Raw genomic sequence first — 23,994 nt, forward strand, 5'->3', positions numbered from 1 at the left:
CACATCTTCCAGGGGAAATGTTTAGTGACCCACGTGATTTCTCCCTGCCGCCCAGTGTGCAGCCCGTAAGCTACCCACGGACAGAGGGAGGGCAAGCCCCAGCAGCCTCTGCCCAGGAATGTGCCACGTGAGGCCCCACTGCCACCAGTGCCTGTTGACAAGGCCGGGATGGCCACGCTGTGCCCTTCAGTGCTGCCCAACCTGAAGCCTGGAGCTCAGACCACCCAGGAATCCAGAGTAGGCCCCTCCCCACTTCTCATCAGCAGTTCACAATAATAAAGGCTAAGGAGCAGGTCATCAGCCCCAGTAATAGGCACCTTCCAGGCCTGAAGAAGCTGCCGCCGCTCAGCACCGACAACAGAGAAACCTGCATTTGTAACTTGCTGATGACCCGGGGCTGCAGCTCAAAGGCCAGGCAGGACCTGCGGCAAAGCCAGGTTTTAGGACGTGGGGAAACGCTAGAATTCCAGCCCCGACTGCTCTCCTGTGTGAACTGTGGGCATGTGAATAGCACGGGGTCCCCTGAAAGCCATGGAACTGAGGCCAGTTCCTGCCGATCTCCCGGGGCACTGAAATGAAGATCAATCAGCCACAGCTCCACAGGGTTTCAGCCATCCAGCGACAAGGCTGATAGAAATGTGAAGTACCTGGAATTATATATCTCACAGAAAATATGCAGCACTATATACGGGTCAAAGGTCTCTCACTGACAAACACAATGCAAAATGCAAGGCTTTAGCAATGATGTCCTGTGGAGAAACAAAAAGAAATAACAGGTATTTGTGGAAGGTCTCCCACCTGGCTTCCCAAATCAGCCACAGCTCCCAGTGGATCGTTTCTGAGAGCAAATGAAACTGCCCCGGATGAGCGGAAGCAGAGCTGGCGGAAAGGCTGAACAGAGGCAGGCCTCTGCCCTCCAGGCGCCAGGCAAATGAGAACGGGGCACTCGGCATCAGACACCCACGCCGGCACTGGTGGGTGACAGGGTCTCTGGGCCACTGAGCACGCAGGTAGGTGTCGGCGGTCTCACACACCCCCTACCCTGACTCTCCACCACCGGGATGTTCCCCAGAGTCAGCCGTCTCCGAGGATCTGAGGTAACTGACGGAAGCTATGGCACCAGGTGTGCGAGCACTTTCCTGGCGACGCGGGGAACGACTCGGGACCTGCGGCGACTCCGGAGCACTGCTGGAAAAGCACCGTCACTGGGGATCCTGAACTGCACGAGACACAGGGGCTGGTGCGCACGTTTACTGACCGCAGCGCTGTGATTGGTAAGAATCACACGTCTGGACATCGTCCACCACTCCTGGCTCACGGCTCCCCAAACACTTGGGATTTCCTGAGCGAAAGAGCAACGGGAGCTTCTTTTGTTGCATTTGGTCTCTTGTCCTCAGTTCCTGAAACCACCTCAGGCCAAGGAGGTGACATGGGTGTCTTGTTATTTATAGTCGGCCCCTTTCCAACACAGCTGGGTTTATGTTGATGCAGTGACTTTTGGAAAGCACCTAAGCATGGGGGATTAGTTGCCAGGGGTGCCACCCAAGAATAGAGGACTGACACTTTCAGCCCCACCGCCTGATTTCTGGGGAGGGAGAGGAGCTGGAGGTAGAATCCATGGCCAGTGGCCAATGACTTAATCATCTGTGCCTCTGGAATGAAGCCTCTACAAAACCCCAAAGGGGAAGGTTCAGAGAGCGTCTCCACACCATCACGCCAGGCTCCAGGAGGACAGAAGCTGCTTTATTTGGGACCTTGCCCCCTGTGTCTCTTCCTGAGTCCTGTGAGCCGCTCCAGCAAAGTAATGGAGCCAAAGGAGGGGTCCTGGGACCCTGAGTCACAGCCAGAAAGTCAGAAGCACGGGGGACAACCTGCGCTTGCGATGGGCACAGCCTTGTAGGACTGAGCCCTTCACCCTCGGGACCTGATGCCATCTCTGGGGAGATGGTGTCAGAACAGGGTGGAATTGTAGGACACCCCGCTCGGTGGAGCAGGGGGAATCCCCCCGTTCACAACGGAAATTGGCAGCGGGAACTTCTTACTGATCCTATCATAAAGCCATAGAGTTGCTTTTCAAAAAAATACTAGTTTTCAGCTGGTTTGCTAATTTAAGATGCATAATCTAGAAACCTCTTTTTAATTCTTTAAATAAGTTTTCAAAAGTGCTCACAAAAAAATAGTATGATGAGCCCCACGTACCCACCAGTCAACTTCAGTAACACGTGTGGCCAATCCCGTTCCGCACGGTTACCCCCAGACAGGGCATCACTGCATCCAAAACTGCTTTAGCTTGTATCTACAAGGATAAGGATTTCCAGAAATCACAACCCCAATGCCATTATCGCCACTAATAAAGTTCATGATAGTGCCTTAAATTTTATCTACTGTCCAGTTCCTACTCAACTTAATCTCAGGGATTCTGTTAGACTCTCCCTAGCTGGTCTGCTCAGTGATCGTGAGGTCCCTGAAGGAAGACAGGGCATGCCGTTCACCACTGCGGATCCAGACTCCACAGGGTAACTAACCTGTGGATACAAAATGCTCAGACACGTTGCTGACAGGTTCATGCTCCTTAGCTGCTCATCTCTCAAGGACAAAAAGCAGGAAGGACGTCTGTGGATTCCGGGGTTTGGGAGCGAACACAGACAGATGAGCATGTCTCAGTGAGGGCCACTCTTCTTCATCAGGGACAGGAGGCCTGGGGCCGGGTTCTCAGAAGGGTGAGTAATCTGACACAAGAGGAAAGGAAACACTGTAACTCAGTTCTAACACGCACTTCCTTTCCAACAGTTTAACGCGAAATCGGGATGCAGCCCACGATGGATGACATCGAAGGATGCTGTGGGTCAGGCACAGGCCACGATGCACCCATCACGGACACAACGCATGAGCAGCAAAGTCCACAGGACGCCTGCCGATGGCCCGGAAGAAAACCCCAGAAACAATAAAGTGCTTGGAATCCCTACAAACCAAACTGAGCGCGATGGGAATGGATGGTGAACCAGGGAGTTAGGCCGAACTCCGAGAAAAGTCGAAAGTTGGCTAACTCTACATAATTGCCAAGTTATGTTAAGACCCAAGAACCAAGGTCTCTTAGCCCTTTTATGATTTTTTTTAAGGAAATGCTGCATCACCAAAGATCTCAGTGGCACAGAGAACAGGCACAGACATCTGAGTCAAAGAGTGGACTCCGGAAAAGTTTTGGAAACACCTAACCTAACGTGTTTCAGGTATATTTTCCTTTTTATCTTTGTACAAGAGTGATATATTGAAAAATCAGCCTCTAATTAAGTCTAAAAGAGGTCTTTGAATTCACAGAAAATAAAAACACTACCTGATAAGGAAACCACGGTGACACAGTTCCATGAACAGCGTTTTTTCTTTCCTAGTGGTACGTGAAATAATGGTTTACAGGTAATGGCGTCCGGAAGGCATCCCACGCTGGGCCAACCAGCTCATTATCCAGGACAGCCACACGAACCCCCCAACGCAAGAGTTGCCCCAGTCACCACAACCCGGTAACAGAGTGCTTACTTTACGGGCACCTGCAACACGCACCAGCTCTAATCAGCACCAGCTCCCCACGCTCTCACAGGGTGACTCAGCTGAGACAGACCCTTCATTTAAAGGGTGTCATCTTCCCGGAGCAGCACCCTTCAGGGGCCGGGGGGAAGAACTCACCCCCTGGACTGGCCCCTGAAGCTCAGATGAAAAACATCAGCAGCTGCTCGAGTCTGACGGTCTTTAAAAATCACCTTTTCTTCTCTGCCTCCACATAACGTTCCAGCTGTTTTGTCCAGAAGCATGCTGGCCACACAGCACATAACCCTGTAAAGCTTCTAATGACCCTCATAAATGCCAACAGCTTCTGCGAAAAGCAGCTGGATGCTGTCCCTGGGGACCCAGGAGGACCTGCTATTTCCCACCGCTCCACCGCCCTAAAGGAGCCTTGGGCAGTCAAGTCGAGTGCGCATTTTATCTTCCACAAAGAGTGTAGATCACAGAACCTCAGCGCTACCCACACTGCCAAGAATGACCTGCCCAAAGCGGAGGCGCCAGGCAGGCATCTGACCTTTGGTTTCCTGCAGAAATCAACACCCCCACCTCCCACAGCAACTCGCAGAGAGGACATCACAGGGGAAGCTCTGTGCCCAGCAGGGGCGCCCGGGGGACCAGTGAGGAGTTCTCGTTAGGTGATAATGGGCGTGGAGAGCCCTCTGTATGTGTGACGTGATACAGCAATGTGCCTGTCAACAGACAAGGATGCTTCCCCAGTCCAACTCAGCATGCCACAGGGATCGGCTCAGGCGGCACCTAATGAGATTGTTCCGCAAGCACCTAAATCAATGAGCCAATTAACCTGCAGGCACCTAAATCAGCCCCAGGCTGTGGTAGGTGAAGGGGGTTTGGGAGGACAGGTACTGTGGGGACAAGGAGACAAGACCCAAGATTTCCCGGTGATGGGGAAGACAAACCAAAGGCAACAACCCTCAGGGGAAAAAACTGGCTCGTGTGTTTGTAGAAGAACCCGAGAAAGGTAGAGTTCGTCAAAAAGGCAGGGCACCGCTGATGCCAGGGGCTGCGCTGGAGCGACGCCGGCTCACCTGCTGGAGTCTGGCTCAGACCTGCTCCCATGTCCCCTCCCCAGGAAGCCTACAGGACCCCCTGCAACCCAGCCCTCCACCCAGTCCCCAACTTCTCCGCGGCTCTATCTTTCTTCATGGCACTCAGCACCGTTTTTCACACTTCGTAATTTACTCATGGATCATGTTTTGGTCTCACTCCAGGCCTCCCGCCCCAGAAGGAAAGTTCCACAAATGCAGGCATATTTATCTGTTATTGTCCCTGCCGTATCTCAAATACTGTCCCCAACAGTGCCTGGCACACAGGAGGAGCTCAAGAAACCCCCCTTGAAAGAAGGCACAAAAGGGACCAGAGCCAGTTCCTTTCCGCTCCTGACAGGGGACAGCTGAGGACCACCTGTCCCACCTGGAGGATGGGAGCACAGCAAACAGTTCACAGAGCAACAGGTACAAAGGAAAACAGCATCATTGGCCGACACCCCCATCGGAGCATCATGGGTGCTGCCTGGTCCCAGTGCCTTCCCAGAAGGTGCCTCCTGGTGCACAGGACAAGTGCACTGCCGGAGGGGCGGGCACCAGCAGCCTGGGCATCGAGAGCAAGGCGTATCCACACCGCTGGCTGGCAGGAACCCGCAAGCTGCAGACAAGGCGCACTGCCACCACAGGCCCCAGGCAGCCTTCTACACCCTGGTCTGCCCTCCACTCCTGGCTCCGGGGCCTTGGGAAAGTTCCCACACCTCTCTGGGCTCCCGTCTTCATAGGTGGAAGGGGAGCGCATCAGCATCTGTAGAGCAGCAGGATGGGCCCGGCGCACAGTGGGTGCCCGCTGACTCAGCTGAAACTCTTCCCCGGGGTCCACCCCAGACCCCAGAGGGGCCGGCCCACTCCCGAAAGGTCCAACCACAATGGCGGCAGGGAGGGAGAAAAGAAATCTGAGTTAGCACACTGACCCACCGCAGCTGTGGTTCTTAACCAGCAGTGAGGCTGCCTCCCAGGGACACCTGGCAACGGCATGGATACTGCTGGTCATCACAGCTGAGGTGGGGGTACTCCAGCATCCAGTGGGAGAGGCCAGGGGAGCCCCTACTGCAACACAGGGCAGCACCCCACCATGATTACCCAGCTCAAAATGTCACCTGTGTCGGGGCTGAGAACCCCAACTAGAGCCACCACTGCCCCCAGGGAGCTCTGTCCCTGTCAAAATGTGTGCCCTGATTCGGGCTCTGGAAGTTCGGCAACTCCATCCCCAGCCATCCTGGCCTCCACCTCCCGAAGGGTCGATCCCCCAGCGAGAAGCCACTAGCACCGGCAGGACAGGCGTCCGGCAGGAGGGAACTGAGAGAGACCCACAGGAAGGCAGAGGTGAAGGGACAGCCGCCGGGGCAGGTGGTCCACGAGCGACCAGACTGCTTGACATCTGGGCAGCCACCCTCTGCAGCGGCCCCATGACATGGGGCCCAGGGCACATGATGCCCCAAAGCCAAGGAAAGCATTCTCAGTGCGGGCCCAGGAGCGCAACTATGTGGCCACTGGGGTTTCTTCCAAACCCAGCCCTATGAATCATGGCATCCACGTTCCAGATGCTAAGAAACCCGTTTAGGATAACATACTTCTGGGCCCGCCACACCGGTGTGACTCAATTCAAAAGTGCCAAGGAGGAAGTGTAAGAGCAGGGGCAGAGAGCCACCTGCCTGGGGCAAGGGACCGCAGGACAGGAGGGGACTTGCAGTGCCTGGAGCAGGTTTGTAATGCCCAGAAACGGGCACCTGGTCAGAAGGGAAATGTGACGAGGGTTCTCTTGACTGGTCAGGTGAACTGGACAAGAATGTCCTGGTACCTCCTCGTTAAGGTCAAATGCATGAGCAAGTCCTCATACCAGCAAAGAGAGCCAGGTCAAGTTCTACCCAGACGGCACGCGAGTTGACTGGAGAGCACGGACGAACGTATTCAGTGTAATTCTCGCTGGAGGAGGGATCCTCGTGGAAGTGCCCGGAGTTCCTCCCTGAGAAACCGGGCCAATCAGGCAGTCTGGAGGCCAGAACCCAAGACCACAAGAGTGGACCAAGGATCCCCAGAAGCAGCACCGAATCAAAGATTTCCTCTAGGCAAAGGGTGACCTTTCGGGTCATGGAAATGAAACCCAGATGACACCTCCTTTGATCCCCTGGCAGTCACTGGACTGATGACACTCAGTGGGCGTGGGTACAAGGCAGGGTCTGAGAGGCCTGTGTGGGGACAGGTTTCACAGAGAAGGAATCCCAAGGGAAGACCAGGGCAGCTGGGGGTGCCAGGTCCCGGGGTGTCTGGAGAGAGTGGCATTTATTTAACAGCCAGTGTGGAAGCCCCTCCCTGCTTTAAGCTGGGTGGCTGTATGAGTGTGTCTCACTGGACGTGCACCAGCGTATATGTCTCGGCACCGTCCCTGCAAACACATCCGCCAGCACGGGGTCCACAGGAGAAAACGGGGGTGGGGGAGCACACTTGGCCAGGTTCCGCTGGTTTCTCATCCCATGAGTTCTGCCGGGCCAGCGAGGAGATTTTCCTGGGAATACCTTGCCTTCTTCCCAGGACCTCAGGGCCAGCTCCTGCGTTTGCCTGTGTGTCTGCCCTACCCCATCCCCTTCCACCAAGCCAGCTGCCCTGGGTCTGCTGCAAGTCAGGCAGTACAGCCTGCTTTGAAATCAATGTCTTCTCAGACTGACTTCCTTCTCCCAAAAGATCTAAGAAACATGAATGGCAGCAATGAGAAATTACATACATATAATCTCACCAGCCTCGATCATTTTTCTGAGCACTTCCTCCAATCCAAACAGGACACCCACCGCTCTCCCGGAGCAGAGAGATGCACAAAGGGTCAGGCCTCCACGCAACCTTAACTTCCTGGGCCTCTCCCACCCACCCCGAGACCTGCCAGGGGCCGAGCAAGTCGACCCCACTCTGTGCTGGGTACAGCTGCTTCTCTCTCATTTCTGCTAGAGGGTTAAGGGGAGAGCTCATTATTTTTGCACCCTTTATCAGTCACAATCTGTTTCCATTATGTTTGAGCACAGGGAGGAAGCCAGCAAGTAACTCCAGAATGCAGAAACTTTGTTTCCTTGAGAGAAAAGTTTATGTTACGATGCCAGTTTGTCAGAGTCTGGCCATCCAACATCTCCCCCTGCTACTGCTCTCCTCAGCTCAGCATCCAACTTGCACCTCCAATGGAATTTCTTTAAACTCCAAACTGATTACTGGCGGCGTGTGGTATGGGTCCCCCCTTCACAACCACCCACAGCCACGCTCCCAGATCTGCTGACGCCCGTTACAGCACGCGGCAGCCTCATGTTCAACCTCAAACCATGCACACTTGAGTTATGATGGCCACCTCCCCTGCTGCCAGGAGAAACGAGGCTGCAGGGACAGGACAGCCCAGCGCCTGGGTGGGGAGCGGGCGGAGCCTCATCACCACAGGAGACCTCCACTTAGGGACACCCCCACAATGACACTCGGAGTGTGCACACCCCCGCAGAAAGGTGGGTCCTCAGCCCACTGATGGGAACCCCACCCTGATACCACAGCGGGCACAAGAACTGGCATGGTGCCTGGATCCCTTCCCAAAAAGGCAATCCTAGTATCATTCAAGGGTGGCAGGACAAGCCCAAAGGAACCAACCAAATCTTGGAGGAATGGATGGGGGACTGAAAAAAGGAAACACAGCAACAATTTTCCAGAAATCAGGGACATACACATGATTCCTGGTTCACTGTATTTCCAAGGGAATAGTTAGGCTTTTCCTTTTTCTTCTCCCTCCACCCCCACACCATTTAGTCAGCATCTATTATTTGCCAAGACCTGCTAATGGCATTTAGTTCTCTGCCACAAAGTAAAAATAATTATCCCCACTGTAAAGAAGAGGACACTGAGGATCAGAGGGGATCAGCCAATCAGTAAAGGTCGCCAAGCAGACAGGAGTAGAAAATCGCTCTCAGTCAATGCCAATAAATAGATTTGTGCCATTCCCCTGCATCTGAATGCCCACTATCCAGTTCCAAAACCATTACTGGTTCCCTATGATCAACTAAATTAAACACCCAAAAGCCAGAAGCACTCTACAATTCAGTCCCAAACGCCTTCCCCAGTTTTCTACCCTAAAGTTCCTCCAGCCAAGTGAGGCCCCTGGTCAGTCCAAGAAGAGGTCCCCTGTCCTCAATGCCTCCTGCAAGTGCATGCCCCAAGTCCTCCACCCCGGAACCCCCAGAGGAAGGGCTGCGGCACCTTGCTCCCACGAAGCAAGACTACTGGAAAGGGATGGGGCTGCATGGATCTGTGGTGTGCGTTCCGCTGTCACGTTCCCTCACCTCCCAAAGAGGTGGGGGACACGGAGGAGGGGTCCGAGACCTGACACACTCTTTCAGTAAAGGACATTCTTCACAGGCTGGGAAACTCTCCCGTTTCCATGCTAAATAGCCACGCTTTACCCAGAGGCAGGTTCATTTCACTAGAAATCTCTCTCCTCTGTGACTCCATCCATCCACTGCCAGCAACCCAAGGCCCAGGGGAGGAGACTTAACATGATTAAAATTTTAAGACATTCAGATGCTCAAAGGAAAGGCACCCTTGAAGTGCAAATCATCAATTTACAGGGATAAAGCAAAATACGGGGAGTGGAGGGAGCCACACGTATGTGAACACAATGGAATTTTGAACAGCGTGCTACAGAAACTGGTGCGGCACACGCCCTTGAAGCACAGCCTTGAGTCCCAGGCGGGGCAGGAAATCCCGGGGTGGCTTTCAGCACCAGCTCCCATTCGGTTTATTCAATCTGCAGTCCGAGGTGAGCTGGCCTTCTGGTTTTTGCCACATGGAGATGAGTTACTTAACCGGCAGGATACAGTGATGAGCCTGGACTAGGGTGCTGACGTAGCAGAAATACTAGACAGACAAGCCCCCAAAGCCTAGTGCTGAAGCCTGGTGCCCTGTGAAAAACGTCGGGGCACAGGGAAACCAGCTAAATGTGGAATTAGGGCCTCGCCTCCAATGGTAGGAAGCAAGAGAAGAAATGTAAGTCTGCGTACACCTAAAACACTATAGCTAGTATTTAAATTCTGCCTGTACATGCATACCACATTATCTTTTTATGCCCATACTTTACAAGCTAAAAATACTACATATTTCCGTTTATCGTGAGGATGAACTAAATTTGAAGAGACTTTCTAGTCTCAGAATCCGTGGAAACAATTCAGAAGGAAGGCAGGCTGCACGGTGTACGCACTGGATTATTACACTCAGGATGGCGGGGCTCTGTTCACCCCCTCGGGAGAGTCTCGGGAGTCCACCTTTATAGCAGGGTCCCCCACACTAAGTCCACGAGTCTTCTTCCTACAATTTCAGAAGCTACTGCATTCATACACCTCTTCCTCAACCCACAAATCACTAAGCCATTCTAGGGCCTGAATTAAATTTTATGGTTGGTTGACATAAAGAATAGAATCCCAAATCACCAAGGCATGTATAATCGTTCATTTCCCACACTTTTCTCTACATGGTCTCTATACCTTCCTACTGCCAGTCCACAAGGAGTTCCTGGATTATTATGTTTTTTAAACTAAGGATGACATTTCAGAGGTCAACATGGGAGACCCCCTCTGACACCATCCCCCAGCTGAAGCCCACCCTCAGGGCCAATCCGGCCTCCGCAGATGCTAAGGCCACACTGTTGCTGTTTCCCATCACAGGCGCTAATGGAAGTGGCGCACCGAGGGGAGAGAACTACCAAGACTGGCTCATTTGCCCTGCTTTCTTTCGCAGGAAAGGCAGAAAAGCTTTGCCAGGGCTTCCCAGCAAATCAGGCCAGGTGGCCCTGCCAAGGCACAGTTTACTGGGAATCAGTTTTGAAGTAACTCCAGGCTAACATGACCGTAGTTTTTCACGATGGCAGCCGCCACACGGCTTCTAAGGGGCGCACCGGCTTTTAACCATTTGAGAATAAATGGAGACTTCACATACATACACAAGTTTTCTGCATTTAAAAAAAATGGAGAGAGAGAGCCCTGACCAGCGTAGATCAGTTGGCTGGGTGTCGTTCCACAGAGCAAAAGGTGGCGGGTTTGATTCCCGGTCAGGGCACATGCCTAGGCTGTGGGCTTGGGCCAGGTCTGGCAAGGTTTCTCTCTCACATGGATGTTTCTCTCCCTCTCTTTCTCACTGCCTTCCCTTCTCTACAAAAGAGAGAGGGAATAGGGAAAATAGGGCTAAGAGTAAACTGTCAGCTCAGAACCAAGCCAGGCCAATTCAGCACATGGAAAAACTATTTTCATTTCTGCCTCCCTAGATAAAGCGAACCCATGAAATTTACCAAGAACCAAATACAGCACCTGCCTCCATCTAGTACCTTCAGCTAAGAACCAGTGAACGAATGAATGAATGCGGGAAAGAAGAAAACCTCGCAAGCAGCCAAACTCAACGCTGACATTCACAGGTTGGACTTCGGCTTGTTTCAGGATACCATTCCGTGGTTCCAGCCCAGCCCATGGTCCACCTCCATTAACTCAGAATTTCCTGGCTTGGCGAGGACACTAAACGTCACAGTAATGGGGGTTACAGGGCTCTGGAAAAGATAACGCTGCTTCCAAAACCTGTTAACCACCCAACACCACAAACACCCATGTGCACAGCCCAGAGCCCTCCAGGTCCCCACAGGCACGCTGCCACTGAACCGCCGCCGTCCCGGCTTCTCTGGGCGCTCAGTTTCCCCCGGAAACGCCGGGCCATCCCAAGGGCCCTACACGGTCCCCGTGGCCTAATCACTCGGCCCCTGGGGCCTGTCGAAAACACAGTCTGAGAAGAGGGACTATCCCTGCGTAACGGGGGAGTGGGGCTGGTGCACGCAGCGCGGGAGGGCCGGGCTGAGCGGGGCCAAGCGGGGCAGAGTGTAACGCAGGGCCCGGAGAGGAAGGTCGGGACATGGCGGTGGCCGGCCTCACTCGGAGCGCAGAGGCGAGGTGGCCTCCGCTTACTCCCGCCCGGGGGAGTCCGTTTTATCCGACCCCGGGCTGGCTGCGTCCCTTGCCCCCAGAGGAATGAGCAGAGAAAGGGACAGAGTCCCGAACTGCGCCCCCTCCTCACGCGGGGGACACGGGGGAAGGGAGGAAGGATTTGCAGCGGCTTGCATCAAAGGGCTGAAAAGAAACTTGGACTGCTCTCTCCTACTGTACACGACGCGCTGGAAAGGCAGCCGCCTCTCCCTCCCTTCCTCCCCACCCCCTTTTGTGTTTCCTAACACCCGCACAACACCCGCACCCCTAAACTTCCCACCGCAGGGGATGGGGCTTCGGTGGCCGGACAAGACTCAACTCATTACGTGGAGCAGAAGGGACGTCTACGGAGCGGGAAGGGGGCGACAAGAAAGGCACCCGCGGTCCCCAGCCCAGCGGGGCTGAGCCGGGTGGCCCTCTTCCGAGCCCAGCGAGCGCGGAGGAACCGGTGCGCCGCTGCCCCGGGGACTTCGCGGGAGGCCCAGGGCGGGGGTCCGAGCCCAGGTCCCGACCGAGGAGAGCAGGAGGGGCGAGGAGCTCCCCTCGGTGCCCCGGGGCCACGTCCGAGCAGGGGCTCGGAACTGTGTCGGGGGCGTCGGGAGGGCCGGGAGCGGGGGTGGCAGGGCGTCCGGGTTCGGGGGGCCGGGCCGCAGGCGGGCGCCCACTCACCTTCCTGCCCGCACCGCCGCTCGCGCCCGCGGCCAGCGCGGAGCCGCCCCCGGAGTACATGTAGTAGGCGATGCCCAGCACCCACAGGAAGGCGAAGCAGAGCAGCATCCGCGAGCGCCGCCGCATTCTCTCCACTCGGCCGCCGGCCGCGGCGCCGCTGCTAGCGAGTGCTGCCTGGGGCCGGCAGGCGGGCAGGCGGGCGGGGCGCGCCGGGGCGGAGCAGAGGAAGGGGAAGGGCGAGCTGCGGCTCCTCCTCCCGCGCGCGCTCCAGCAGTGTGGCCGCCGTGGGGGGGGCGCACGCGCCAGGCGCAGAGCCCCGCCCCGGGCAGGGATGGCCTCGCAGTCCCAGAGCAGGAAGCCACAGCTCCGGAGGCGGCCGGCGGGTCAGGGAGCAAAGGGCGACCAATCAGCTGGCGGTGGCCCGGGCAGGCGCGGGCGCGGGCGGAGGAGCGGGTATTAGCGCGTCTCCAAGGCTGCAGCGCGCCAGCCGCCCCGCCTCCTCTGCGTCCTCCCGCGCGCCCCTCCGCCCCCCGTGAGTGACAGGTGGCTGCCTGGACCCCGGAGGAGCGCGCACCCGTGCTGGTGCGCGCGTGCACACGCACTGGGGACGTTCGGTCACTGCTGACTCGTGCTTGCAACCCTGCAAAGACTATCGACTCGTTCTTCCGAACCACCTCAGCCCCTTAAAAGGGACTGTTTTATTGGCCTACCTACCCGAGTCTTTTGCTGCAACTCCCTCTTGGACCCGACCTTGCTGCTGCTGGCTGCAATTTTCTTACTAATCTTACTGCTAAACGTCCCTGATCCCCAGGTGTCAGTTTTATTTATTCATTTGCAGAGTTGGGGGCTTAGAGGTAGAAGCTGAGAGGTCGTCTTCAAGGGAACATTTTTCTGGGGATAAACACAGCGCTTAATAGCAGGGTTTGGTTTTGTTTTGTTTTTTTAAGTAAACATGAAATGAGGAAAAGGGAAACAATATATACTTTAAAAGCTTTTTAATTGATTGCTTTCTTAAAAGAAGAGTTAGTACACTCAACATCTTTAAAGATGCAAGAAGGCAGATCTGTCTTGTAACAGAATCTATGTAACCCTGATGATGCCCTTCTAACTGCAAAGTTTCCAGTGTTCCTAGAAACGAAAAACAAAAATGTTACTTAGCACTTGATATTTTCATAGTGATTTTGGGAGCTCCCGGGTCTAGAGGATAATGACAGCCACTTGAATCTGAATCTCCTCGCATGCTCAACAAAACACATAGGCAAGCAAACAGCCTTCCACGCTCCTAGGAGAGGGACTGCCATAAACTGAACTTCGAACTACTTCTTAAGTAGAAGAAAAGACATCAAATTCCAACAGAGCTCCCACCCACTGTTGCCAAGGACCTAAGTGAAGCCCAGGCTTAAATCCCTCTATGAAGAGAAAGTCCAACGCCAAGAACTAAAACCTGAACACAGGTCTGGTATTCGATTCAGAAAAGAGGTTTGAAAGAGAACAGGACAGGAGGTGGCAGCCTTGAAGAAGCCTCGCTTCTGGGAGAAGTCAGAGAGATCGAGAAAGGGTACTGCCCTTTGGAGGCCTGGCAGAGAAAGGAAAGAAGGTAGAAGGGAAAATTAAAGATACTGCAGAAATAAAAGACGGTGACTCTCCCTCCTAGCCACTGTTATCTATGAAAAACTGCACTTGAGCATTCGGATAGAACATTCTTGAACCAGGAACCCTGTGTCAAAATGCTTGGTAACAAAAACATCAAATTAGCTGCCCACAAAGCTATTGTAAAAAGAAAACAGAAAATTGACCATGTTTCTTATGATGAGAAAAGTGAATCATAACATTTCAGCTGGTAACCCGCCCCCAATAAAACAAAGAAGCAGAAGAAAAAACTGTAACACCACATATCCAACTATGGAGCTGGACCAAGTAAACAAAGAAGGAGAAGAAAACTGTAGCACCACGTATCCAGCTACCGAACTAGACAAAGTATCAGGTATCTGGACACAGAAACACAAACACATACACACACATACATCTTTCAACTAGAATCAAAAACTCAAAAACTAAGAAAAGACTAGACAACAACTCAGAAGAAATGCAACAAGAGTTGATCAAATCAGCAAAGAAATTTAAAAATAAAACTATCCCAGAAACAAAGAAGGATTACAAGGTGCCCAAGGGAGCGTATACTCAAATATAAATATATATAAGGACTCTAAACAACTGCAATAAATTAATTAAGAAATTGAAAATAAGATAAATAAAGAAGGGAAAAGTTGAAAAAAAATGTGGTTGAAGTGAAAGAAAAGAAGACCCAAAATACGTATAACTGGAGTTCCCAAAGTAGCAACACCCAACAGTGAAACAGAATTATAATCCCAGATATAATGTACAACGTGGTGACACAGCTGGCGCTGCGGTGTGTAACACTATTTGAAAGTCCAGAGAGTAGATCCCGAGTTATCATCACAAGGGAAAAAGACATTTCATGGATATTGTGGTAACCTTTTCACAGTATATTTTAGTCAAGTCGTTATGCCATACACCTTAAACTTACACAGTGCTGTGTGTCAATTACATCTTAATAAAACTGTAAAAAGCTATAATCCCATAAAATAATCCAGAAATAAGAGAAAATTTATATTACCTATCTAAGGCAACTTCCACTTACCTTGGGAAGTTGGTCTGGAATAATCGACTCAAGACACAAAGATCAAACTGCTTATAGAGGTAATTTAAGCTGGCATCAGATTTCTTACCAACATACCAAGCAAGGCAACGGTGGAACAGCATTTACAAGAAACTCAAAGAAAGAAAATACTAGCCAAGGCTTTTTGTGTCCGGGCTTCCAGGATCAAAGTTATAGACAAACAGAAGTGAACAGAGGGCAGAAATTCAGAGGAAGTCACATTTCCTTTTCCGGAAGAATGAGCTTCTCCGGCCAAGAGGTAAGTGAAGAAGCCAGCAAAATGAGTGAGAGCAAAGGTACATTTAATTGGTGGGAGAACAGGCTGTACGCATTATACTTCCTGAGGATTTAGAACAGGCACAACTACAAACAAGTGGAGGACAGGGGGAGAGGAAAAGGAAACCAGAATTGTTAAATAGGTAATATGCGGGAGTCAAAGGAAACCATAGAAAATGGACAGATGAGCAATTGAAAGGTTAAGAAACAAAGAAGGAATTAAGGATAATATAAAAATATATAACTTACACCAAAGCATAATATAAATTTTTAAAGTATTGGAAACCCTATTCCAAACCCCTAAAAAAACTATTTTAAATGGTAAAGAATGGTGACAGAAACTCATTAAGTATAACATTATACATGCATTAATTGGAACAAAATAATATGACAGAGTTGAAACCAAACCGATCAGTATATGAATTTATAAACAGGCTTACTTTGCTCACTAAGGGACTTTCCAATAGGGTCAGAAAAGAAAACCCAGAGCCCTGATGTTCTGGTATCAACGAGCGCATCTCACACCCAGGGCTTGTGTTCTAAATACATTCTCTGCTATCAGAAGTTTGCCTTGGAGAAATGACTGATTCCAGGACTGGGCACGGAAGGTACTAGCAGAGCCTAGAATATACTGTTGTAACAGAAAGTTAGGAAGAGAAAAAATGGGGGGAGCCTAAAAGTTCACAGGAACTGGTCTGAAAGGCCCCCTCTGGGTAAATCTATGACATACAGGCATCAAAATGAAGATAGAATAAGGTAGGAACCTGTGAGTACTCACAATAATACATCGATAAATACATCGATGTATGATAATACATCGATAAATAAAACAGAGGTGGGCTCTTCCTTTTGGTCGAATGCCACCTAACAAACGTGAAAGGAAGGGCGAGGTTGGAAGTCACCCCTTGGCAACCTGTGTCGCGGTAAAGATTGCTCAGAGGAGATTCATCCATGGATACTCAATGGTGGGCGGTGGGGGAGTTTGATGAGAAAAAGGATATTTACAAGGTCTTCAAATATCTTTCTATACCATACCTATTAGTTGCAAAGGGAACTTGGTAACTGTGTAGGGGAGAAACTGGACAACACTTTGGCCAGTTGATTAGAATTAGTCTCCGTCATGGGGGGTAGGGCACTAGCCTGTGTCTGCAGAGATGCTTCGGGAAGGACGCAACATTACCATCTTAGTGTTCTGGCCAAGGACACATACGGTGAATCTAATCATGAATACTGGGGAACAAAATGAGGACCATTCTGCACAACAGCTGCCTTGTATTTCCCCGAAGTGTCACTGGTGTGAGAGACATGGAGAGGATGGGGCAGTGCTCAGCTTAGTGGACCTATGGGGACGCCAGGCCTAAACGCAACACGTGACCCCATCCTAGAGGGTCAGGTGAGGACCCTCACCCGCTGTGAGTGCGGACTCGGTGCTGCAAGGACTGAGTGGGACGACGCTGGCTGTGGAGTAGGCAATGCGATAGTGTTACTTGTTCTGATTTTGCGGCATACAGTACGGTGTTAGGGGTTCTGATTTTGGTCACTGTACTGCGCTTACACAGGAGATTCTTGTTCTTAGGAAATAGCAACTGAAGTTCAAACGTTACAGGGGCGTGAGACACACACACCACTCTCAGAAGTTCAGGAAAAAATGTAGACAGAGGATAATGACACAAATGTGGCAAAATATGAGTCTGGGTAAGGACTATGGGAATTATTTTTGCAACTTTTGGTAAATTGGATGTAATTAAAAAAAAAAAAAAAAAAAAAAAAAAAACGTGCTTTAACTTGCAGTGTGGTGGACCCTGAGTAGTAATTTCATTTTGCAGATTAGGAAGGATGCAGAAACCGGAACCCAGCCGGCTAACGCTGTACAACCGGGGCCCCTAAACCCCACCGCCTCGTTTCCCTAGGCCGCTGGCACACATGTAACTCTGCCTTTCCGTTTCTTCGACCTGCTTTTCCTGAGCCACCTCCACGCACACTGGCGGCTGCTTGCGCGTCTGCGCGGGTCTGCAGTTTCATAGGCAGTGGGCTGAGCTGCAAGCTCGGCCCGGGTCTCTACGGCACCGCGGCTGTCTTTGACGGCTGTGTCATCTGCATAGCCGGAGCCCTTCTTCGGGGCTTCCCCCCCCCCCGCCCCCCCCCGCCCCCCCCCGCCCCCCCCCCCCCCCCCCCCCGGCCCCCGGTCTGTGGAACACAGCGCGAACAGCTGCCTTGTTGCAGCAGCACCTGCGTGTGGCTCAGGTCCGGCCGCCGCCGGGTCACTGCCCCTGCCACTGTTTTCAGACACACTGCTGATGACACATGGGATCTTTCTACCACAGAGCCTTTTTAATGACCTACGTGTCCAAGTTTCCCTTTGCTGGAATACTTTAATGGGGGTAAAAATACCCAATTAGGAGAGAAAAGAAAGAAAAAATAATAACGGCTTAAACAGCACAAAAATATTAAACACCGGGTCATCTGAACTGTGTTTTATCCCCCAATCATGGAAGTGCATTCAATGAGACTCAGTAAAGCGTGCTGCCAGGTCCTGCGGTGGGCTGGCCTCAACGGGAGGGGACACTTCGATGTGAAGCAGTGCCATCCGCGGCGAGGCGCCCCTGTTGAGTCTCCAATGTGCCCTCCTGAGTGACAGCACCTCAGAACTCCCACGCCCAGCGGGCACAATCTTCCCAGACATCCCGGACTCCAGTTGCCACTGAGAAATAATTCATCACTATTATCTAGGTCAAAGAACTCAAGCCTGTAGGATTTTATTAAGCGACGTCACCCCAATACATTTCATTAAAGCATTAAAATCAAAACTAAAAATTAAAAAACGAACTCAATTGCTCTAAAGTTATACACATGGATAGGGTGCTTACTATATGCCGGCCACTGTTGCCAGAGCTATTCACATATTTTTCACACAGTGATTATTAATCTTCACAGCAGCCTGATGGAGGAAATGCTAGTGTTATTCCAGTTTTATAAGGCCGTGTTCCTTGCCTGAGGCAGCTCTGGGAGCCGCAGAGCTCAGGAAGGTGAGTGGCGAGTATCCATTTGGCCACAGGGCAGGCCAAACAGTGGTCACCTGGAGGAATAGGGTAGGGGACTGACTAAATGCCCACCAGTGACTTCAGGGAGCCTGGGGGCCTCTGGCTCTGGTTCTGGGTGTGGATTATGTGATGTGTGGCGTTTGGAAAAGTGCAGTGGGTTGAGCGAGTTATATACTGCAGTGTAGTGAACCAGAGGAGATGCAGAATGACCAAGCTCCTTTCAGGCTCCTACAGGCTCGGCGAAACTCGCCCCACTCGTGAGCCTCTGTCTGAATCCACCACAGCACGGCTACCTCCCTCCCCTGCCTGTCCTCCCAACCCCTCCCCGCCCCCGTGGGGACTGAGATCAACCCCAGAAACTTCCACACAGTCTCTGAGGTTTGTGAGTGTGGCACTGATCACCCCACGTTGGGGGGAAGTTGAGCCATTAAGGATGATGAACAGGCCACCGGGGCTGCTCCCACCCGAGTCCTGCTTTTCTCTCTCTGGGGTCATTCCTCTGGGACCTTACCCCAGCCTCTCCTGGGCCTGCACAGCAGTCCCTGTCATTCTGTAAGGCTTTTCCCCGCTGAAACCCTGGGCCACAGGCCACCTGGGCTTGGGGGTAAGAAGCATATCACCACAACAGCCCTAAAAAGTAAGTCTCCCTGTTGATCGCTTTGAGGTGACTCCCAGCCCCTCCAAGTCCTCGCAGTAATTCCTGTCCTCCTCAGGCAATGTCACGGTGTCAGCTGAGAGGTGCTCTTCCTGTCACCCCCTGCCACCCATGTAAATCCTCTCACCCAAGGCTCCCAGGAAGCACGTCCACCAGGGAGGCTGGGCCACCAAGGCTCCCAGCAGTAACACCTTTGCCCGAGGCCAAGGACGTAGGGTCCAGGGTTGGGAGCCCTGAAGGCTCCTTGGCACCTTGCTCTGCTCGTCTTCCTCAGAGATGATCAAGAACCAGTTCTTTTTTTTTTAATTTTATTTTAATTTTAAAAAAGCTTTAATTATAGTTGACACACAATGTTACATGAGTTCCAGGTGTTCGATATAGGGAGTAGACATTTGTATACCTTCTGATAAGACCGCCACAATACGCCCAGCACCCTCCGGCACTGCACACAGTTACGGCGGTATTGCCGACTCCATCCCCCCCCCCCCCCGCCCCGCCCCGCAACCCCCGCCGCTGTACTTCCCATCCCGTGACTATTTTTAGAATGGCAGATTTATCCTTCTTAGTCCCTCCCCCTTTTTCACCCATCCCCCACCTCCCCTCCCGTGGGGCAACCATCAGTTTGTTCTCTGTATCTACGAGTTGGTTTCTGTTTTTCTGTTCATTTATTCTGTTCTTAAAATCCCACATATAAGTGAAATCATATAGTATTTCTTTCTCTGACTTGCTTCTCTTAGCATCATCTCCTCTAGGTCCATCCATACTGTTGCAAATGATAAATTGCATTCTTTTTTATGACTAAGTAATATTCCCATTGTATATACGTGCCGCACTTTCTGTGGTTGCCTCCATGGCTTGGCTATTGTAAATAACACCGCAGTGAACATGGGGTTGCATATATATTTCCCTGGAGTGGAACTGCTGGGTCGTACGGTAGTTCGATTTTCAAGTTTTGTGGACCCTCCATGCTCTTGTCCACAGAGGCTGCACCAATTTGCAGCCCCACCAATAGTACACGATGGAAGATTCCAATTTGTTTAGCTTTTGTATACTCTTATACGGTGCCCCTTCTCTCCCTGCATCCTGGAAGGGGGAAGAGAAGCTGCCTGGTGACTGGCAGGTGCTTCCCTAACCTCAGAAGTGCCCTTCCCTCTCTTCCCCCCACCCCCCCAGCCTGTGTTTCTGCCCTTATTTCTGATAAGCATCTTCCCAGGAAGCCCCTCCATTCATCCTGATGCACCCACCCTGCCGCCCACCAGCTAGAGCTGGGTGCCAGGGTGCACATACCCATAACTCAACCTCACTGAGTCCTCAGGAGATGGGTACCTCAGGAGATGGGTACCTCAGGAGATGGGCACCTCAGGAGGTGGGCACCTCAGGAGATGGGCACTCTGCTCATCTTGAAGGAGGACCTGAGGCTTAGAGAGTTCAGGTAAGTTATCTAAAACCAGCCATGCAACGAGTGAAGGGCAGCCCCAAGGGCACACCCAGGTCGTCTAACTCCATGTGCAGAGTCTCCCCCACTCCTCACCCCCCCTTCAGCTGCAGAGTCTCAAGACTGGTTCAAGTGTGCGTGGATGTTCTGAGGAAGTATCTCATTTATTTATAGATTATAGTGCACTCACACCCAAAGATAATTGGAATCATCTCACAAAACCCACAGACACACACACACACACTCATATATATATATCCCTTCAGACAAGTGTCGTGCAGGCAGACCGTGTAATGGGGGATTTTCCATCTCCCACCCCCAGCCAGATTTCTAATCCTGGAGAGCTCTGTAATATCCTCAGAGTTCCATCTCAGCCCTACTGAGCGAGAATTGCCAAAAGCAGAACTGACTCATCTATAGTGTTTTCATTCCGCAATGAGAGTACACAAAGGAGATTAGAAACAAATGAGGGGTGGGGGGGGGAGGGAGCGAGAGTGGGGGGCCAGGAGAGATCATCATATACGTGCTAGAGTTGTCAGGGCTAGAAACCCTATCAGCTATCGCACCCCCAACAACCGTCTATGTCTCGGAATAACACTCCCTCTGCTGCTGCTTGAGGACGGTCTGTTCTTGAAACAACGCATCTCTGGGGCCCGAAGAGCCCTTTACCATCCCAGAGCCAGAGAATGCGACTGTCTTCCGTGAGTGATGGGTCTTCACCACACCTATAAGACCTGGTGGGTTTGTAGGGAACATAGACTAGAATTCAGTTCTGGAAAGCAAAGTCATTGGGTATCAAAAAGCAAATGTCTCCAATGTAAAGAGAAATGAAAAATATTAGATTAATTTTTAGCTGGAAAAATGTATTGTGATTATGTAGAAAAATCTTCATTCTTAGGAGATTTGGGGGGAAGTATGTAGGGGGTGAAGTGTCGTGATATCTGCAACTTACTTTCAAATGACTTAGCAAAAAAGTATTTATGTTTAGAGAGAGTTATAAACGTACAGACAGACACATACAGAATCATAGAGAGACGGGGACAAATGTGGAAAGATGTTAACTGCGGGTGGAAAGCATAATGGGAGGATTGTGTGATTCTTTCAACTTGGTCTATATTTTACATTTTTCAAAATGAAGAGTTGAGTGAGAAAGAAAGAATAAAGAACAAACCAGAGAAATCCGTTGAGTCATCGCAGTAAAAATAATGACAATTTTTCCTGAATCAAGAACCCCAGACTTTGTAGTCAGACGAGGTCCCGCATGCTTGGCTGGCTGTCAGTCAATCAATTATTCAACAGGTGTTTCTTACAGGCCTGGGCTGGGCCTAGAACTTCTCTAAACAGTGAAAGGGAAACCAAAGTGGACACTTCAGGGTTCCTGTCCTCGAGCTACTGGTGATGAAATTCAGCTCCATGGGGTTTTTTTCCCTCTGCATCTAATTCCCTGGGAGGCGCTAAAAGTACCCAAATTATGCCTCTGTTAGCAGAAATGTTTCATTCCTAAAAGGCGTGCCTTTATCGAAAACTTCTTAACCTGGAAGAGAAATAATGCAGGATATTCCAGGATGGCAGAAAGAGAGGTTATGTCATGAAAATTCCAGGATCAGATCTCAAATAGGGCCACATGGGCTGCACACGTGACATGGTGTGTGGAAGTCCTAGGAAGTGTCAGTGAGAGAAGAGCTGGGTCAAAGCGAAGGCCGATGTCAGAAAGTTCGACCTCTGCAGGGGTGAGGGATGGGGGGAGCCCCCGAGAGAAGAAGGTTTGATGAGAAAGGGACACAGCCACAGCGTGCTGTCCTCCGAGGACCAGGCAGCGAGCCACCGGCGGGCTGTGAGAAAGTCCTTGGGGAATCACATGGTCAGTTTTATAAGCCTACTGATTACCTCAGAGGTACTTTTGCTTTAAAACATGGAGGGAGGAATGCCCTGGCCGTGTGGCTCAGTTGGTTGGAGCATTGTCCTGTACCCCCAAAGGCTGTGGGTTCAATCTCTGGTCAGGGCGCATACCTACACAGTGGGTTCCCCCCCCCGTTAGGGAATGTATGGGAGGCAAATAATTAATGTCTCTCTCTCTCTCTGTCTCTCTCTCTCTCTCCCTTCCTTTCTCTCTAAAATCAATAAACATGTCCTTGGGTGAGTATTTTTTAAAAAAGCTATAGGGAAGAACAACATTTCTCCCCATGAAAATAATTGATAATTGCTGGACATTTAATTTTATAACTGAGAATAGAAGTTCAAAGCATAAATTCTTACTGAGAGATAACAGCCACCTATTCCACCAAAAACAAATTAAAAAAAAAAAATTTGTGCCAAGCTCTGTTCAGGATTACTGGACTACATGGATGAAGATCACAGAGACAAACTCCTGCTTGCAGAAAAAGCTCATCCTTTCTAGGGTGGTGTACACAATGCAGCGGGAACGGGGTTCACTTTGTCAGTAGACTCGAAGGACACTCAACTGCGCCGGGGTGGCTCCTTGGCTCCTGTAGCTGGGATTGGGGACCCAGGACTTGGGATCTGTGCTGAAGACGAGCCCGAGAGGCCTGAAGATGGCCCTGCTGAGGCTGAAGATGAGCTGCAGGAAGTGGGAGGCCCCAGGGCCCACCTCCCAGACTGAGGCACCCCCTGAGATGGGCGCTGTTGCCTCGGTGTTGGGGTAGAGAGAGACCGCATTTCCAACACGCAGCTCTCAGCAGGCAGCTCTGCTGAGAGTGATTTATGAAGATGTTTTGTTTTTATTTTTGAACATAGTTGACTCGGAATAAACGAGCCATGTCCCCGAAGAGCTTCTAATCAAGGTATTGCTGTAGGAAACGGCCTTCACCCTCAAGGAACCTATCGCCTTGTTTGAAAGGCAGAGCACACTCATGAAATAGACAGAAAGGCAATAAGTAACGTAGCCAAATGCTGGATATGAACGATTAAGAGGTCAACAGAATATTTAAAATGTAGCATGTATGACAGAGAGCACATCGGGTTTCTGCTACAGTCTTTTGGGGGATTGCCAAATGGAAAAGGGTTTATTGTCCTTCATCTCCTGCTGCACGGGCCTGGCTTTAAACCAGAAGGCACCCTCGGTTGCAGTTACGAGAATTCAGAGAAAGGACCGTGTGGGCCAGAGTACCTGGGGAGAGTCATGAGGGAGGATTTGAGTGGGGTTTTGGGGGCATGGGAGGAGTTTAAACCTAAGTGTGAGCATTCTGGCGGGGGAGTGGATGGGAGGGGGCCCGAGAGGAGGGTAGGTGACCGGTAGGGGCAGCAGCAGTGGCGGCTGTGGTCAGGACAGCCCTGGATACTGACTGTCTGTGAGTGGAGCCTGGCTCTCAGACTGCCAACACTGAACTTGACCCCACGGCCACGGGCATGGGGGTGTTGACAGATTAAAAGCAGTATTTTAAAAAATGGATTTCATAGGTGATTTCAGGGTGCACTGGGGTTATGAGGACTGGTGTCCCAGCTGTCTGTGCGGGGGGCGGGGGGTTCTGGGGGAGCAGTGAGCGAGAGCCAGGTGTGAAGGGCAGCAGCAGACTCCATCAGCAAGGATGATGGGAAGGGAAGGAGGCTTGCGGGGAAAGGCCTCCAGAGTCAGATTGCAGGGGTGGGAGGACAGTGGGTGGACTTAAAGGAGCATTCTGTTTA

The 23,994-nt window shown here is 51.5% G+C and overlaps 1 protein-coding gene across 2 annotated transcripts in view; it reads right to left on the bottom strand.

Moving 5' to 3' along the window:
* GALNT2 (polypeptide N-acetylgalactosaminyltransferase 2) overlaps positions 1-12,460 on the bottom strand; it is a 157,923-nt gene extending 145,463 nt beyond the window's left edge. The window contains exon 1 of one of the 2 annotated variants that reach the window (XM_053913357.1): positions 12,266-12,460. In XM_053913357.1, coding sequence (XP_053769332.1) covers positions 12,266-12,391 — 126 coding nt within the window. In that variant the 5' untranslated portion in view covers positions 12,392-12,460. Of the gene's footprint in view, positions 1-2,525; positions 2,750-12,265 lie in introns of those variants that run through there. The other variant, XM_024561632.4, reaches the window with a different exon arrangement.
* Between the last annotated feature and the right edge of the window lie 11,534 nt (positions 12,461-23,994).

The sequence above is a fragment of the Desmodus rotundus genome, chromosome 10 (assembly GCF_022682495.2).
Source record: "Desmodus rotundus isolate HL8 chromosome 10, HLdesRot8A.1, whole genome shotgun sequence".
Lineage (NCBI taxonomy): Eukaryota > Metazoa > Chordata > Mammalia > Chiroptera > Phyllostomidae > Desmodus > Desmodus rotundus.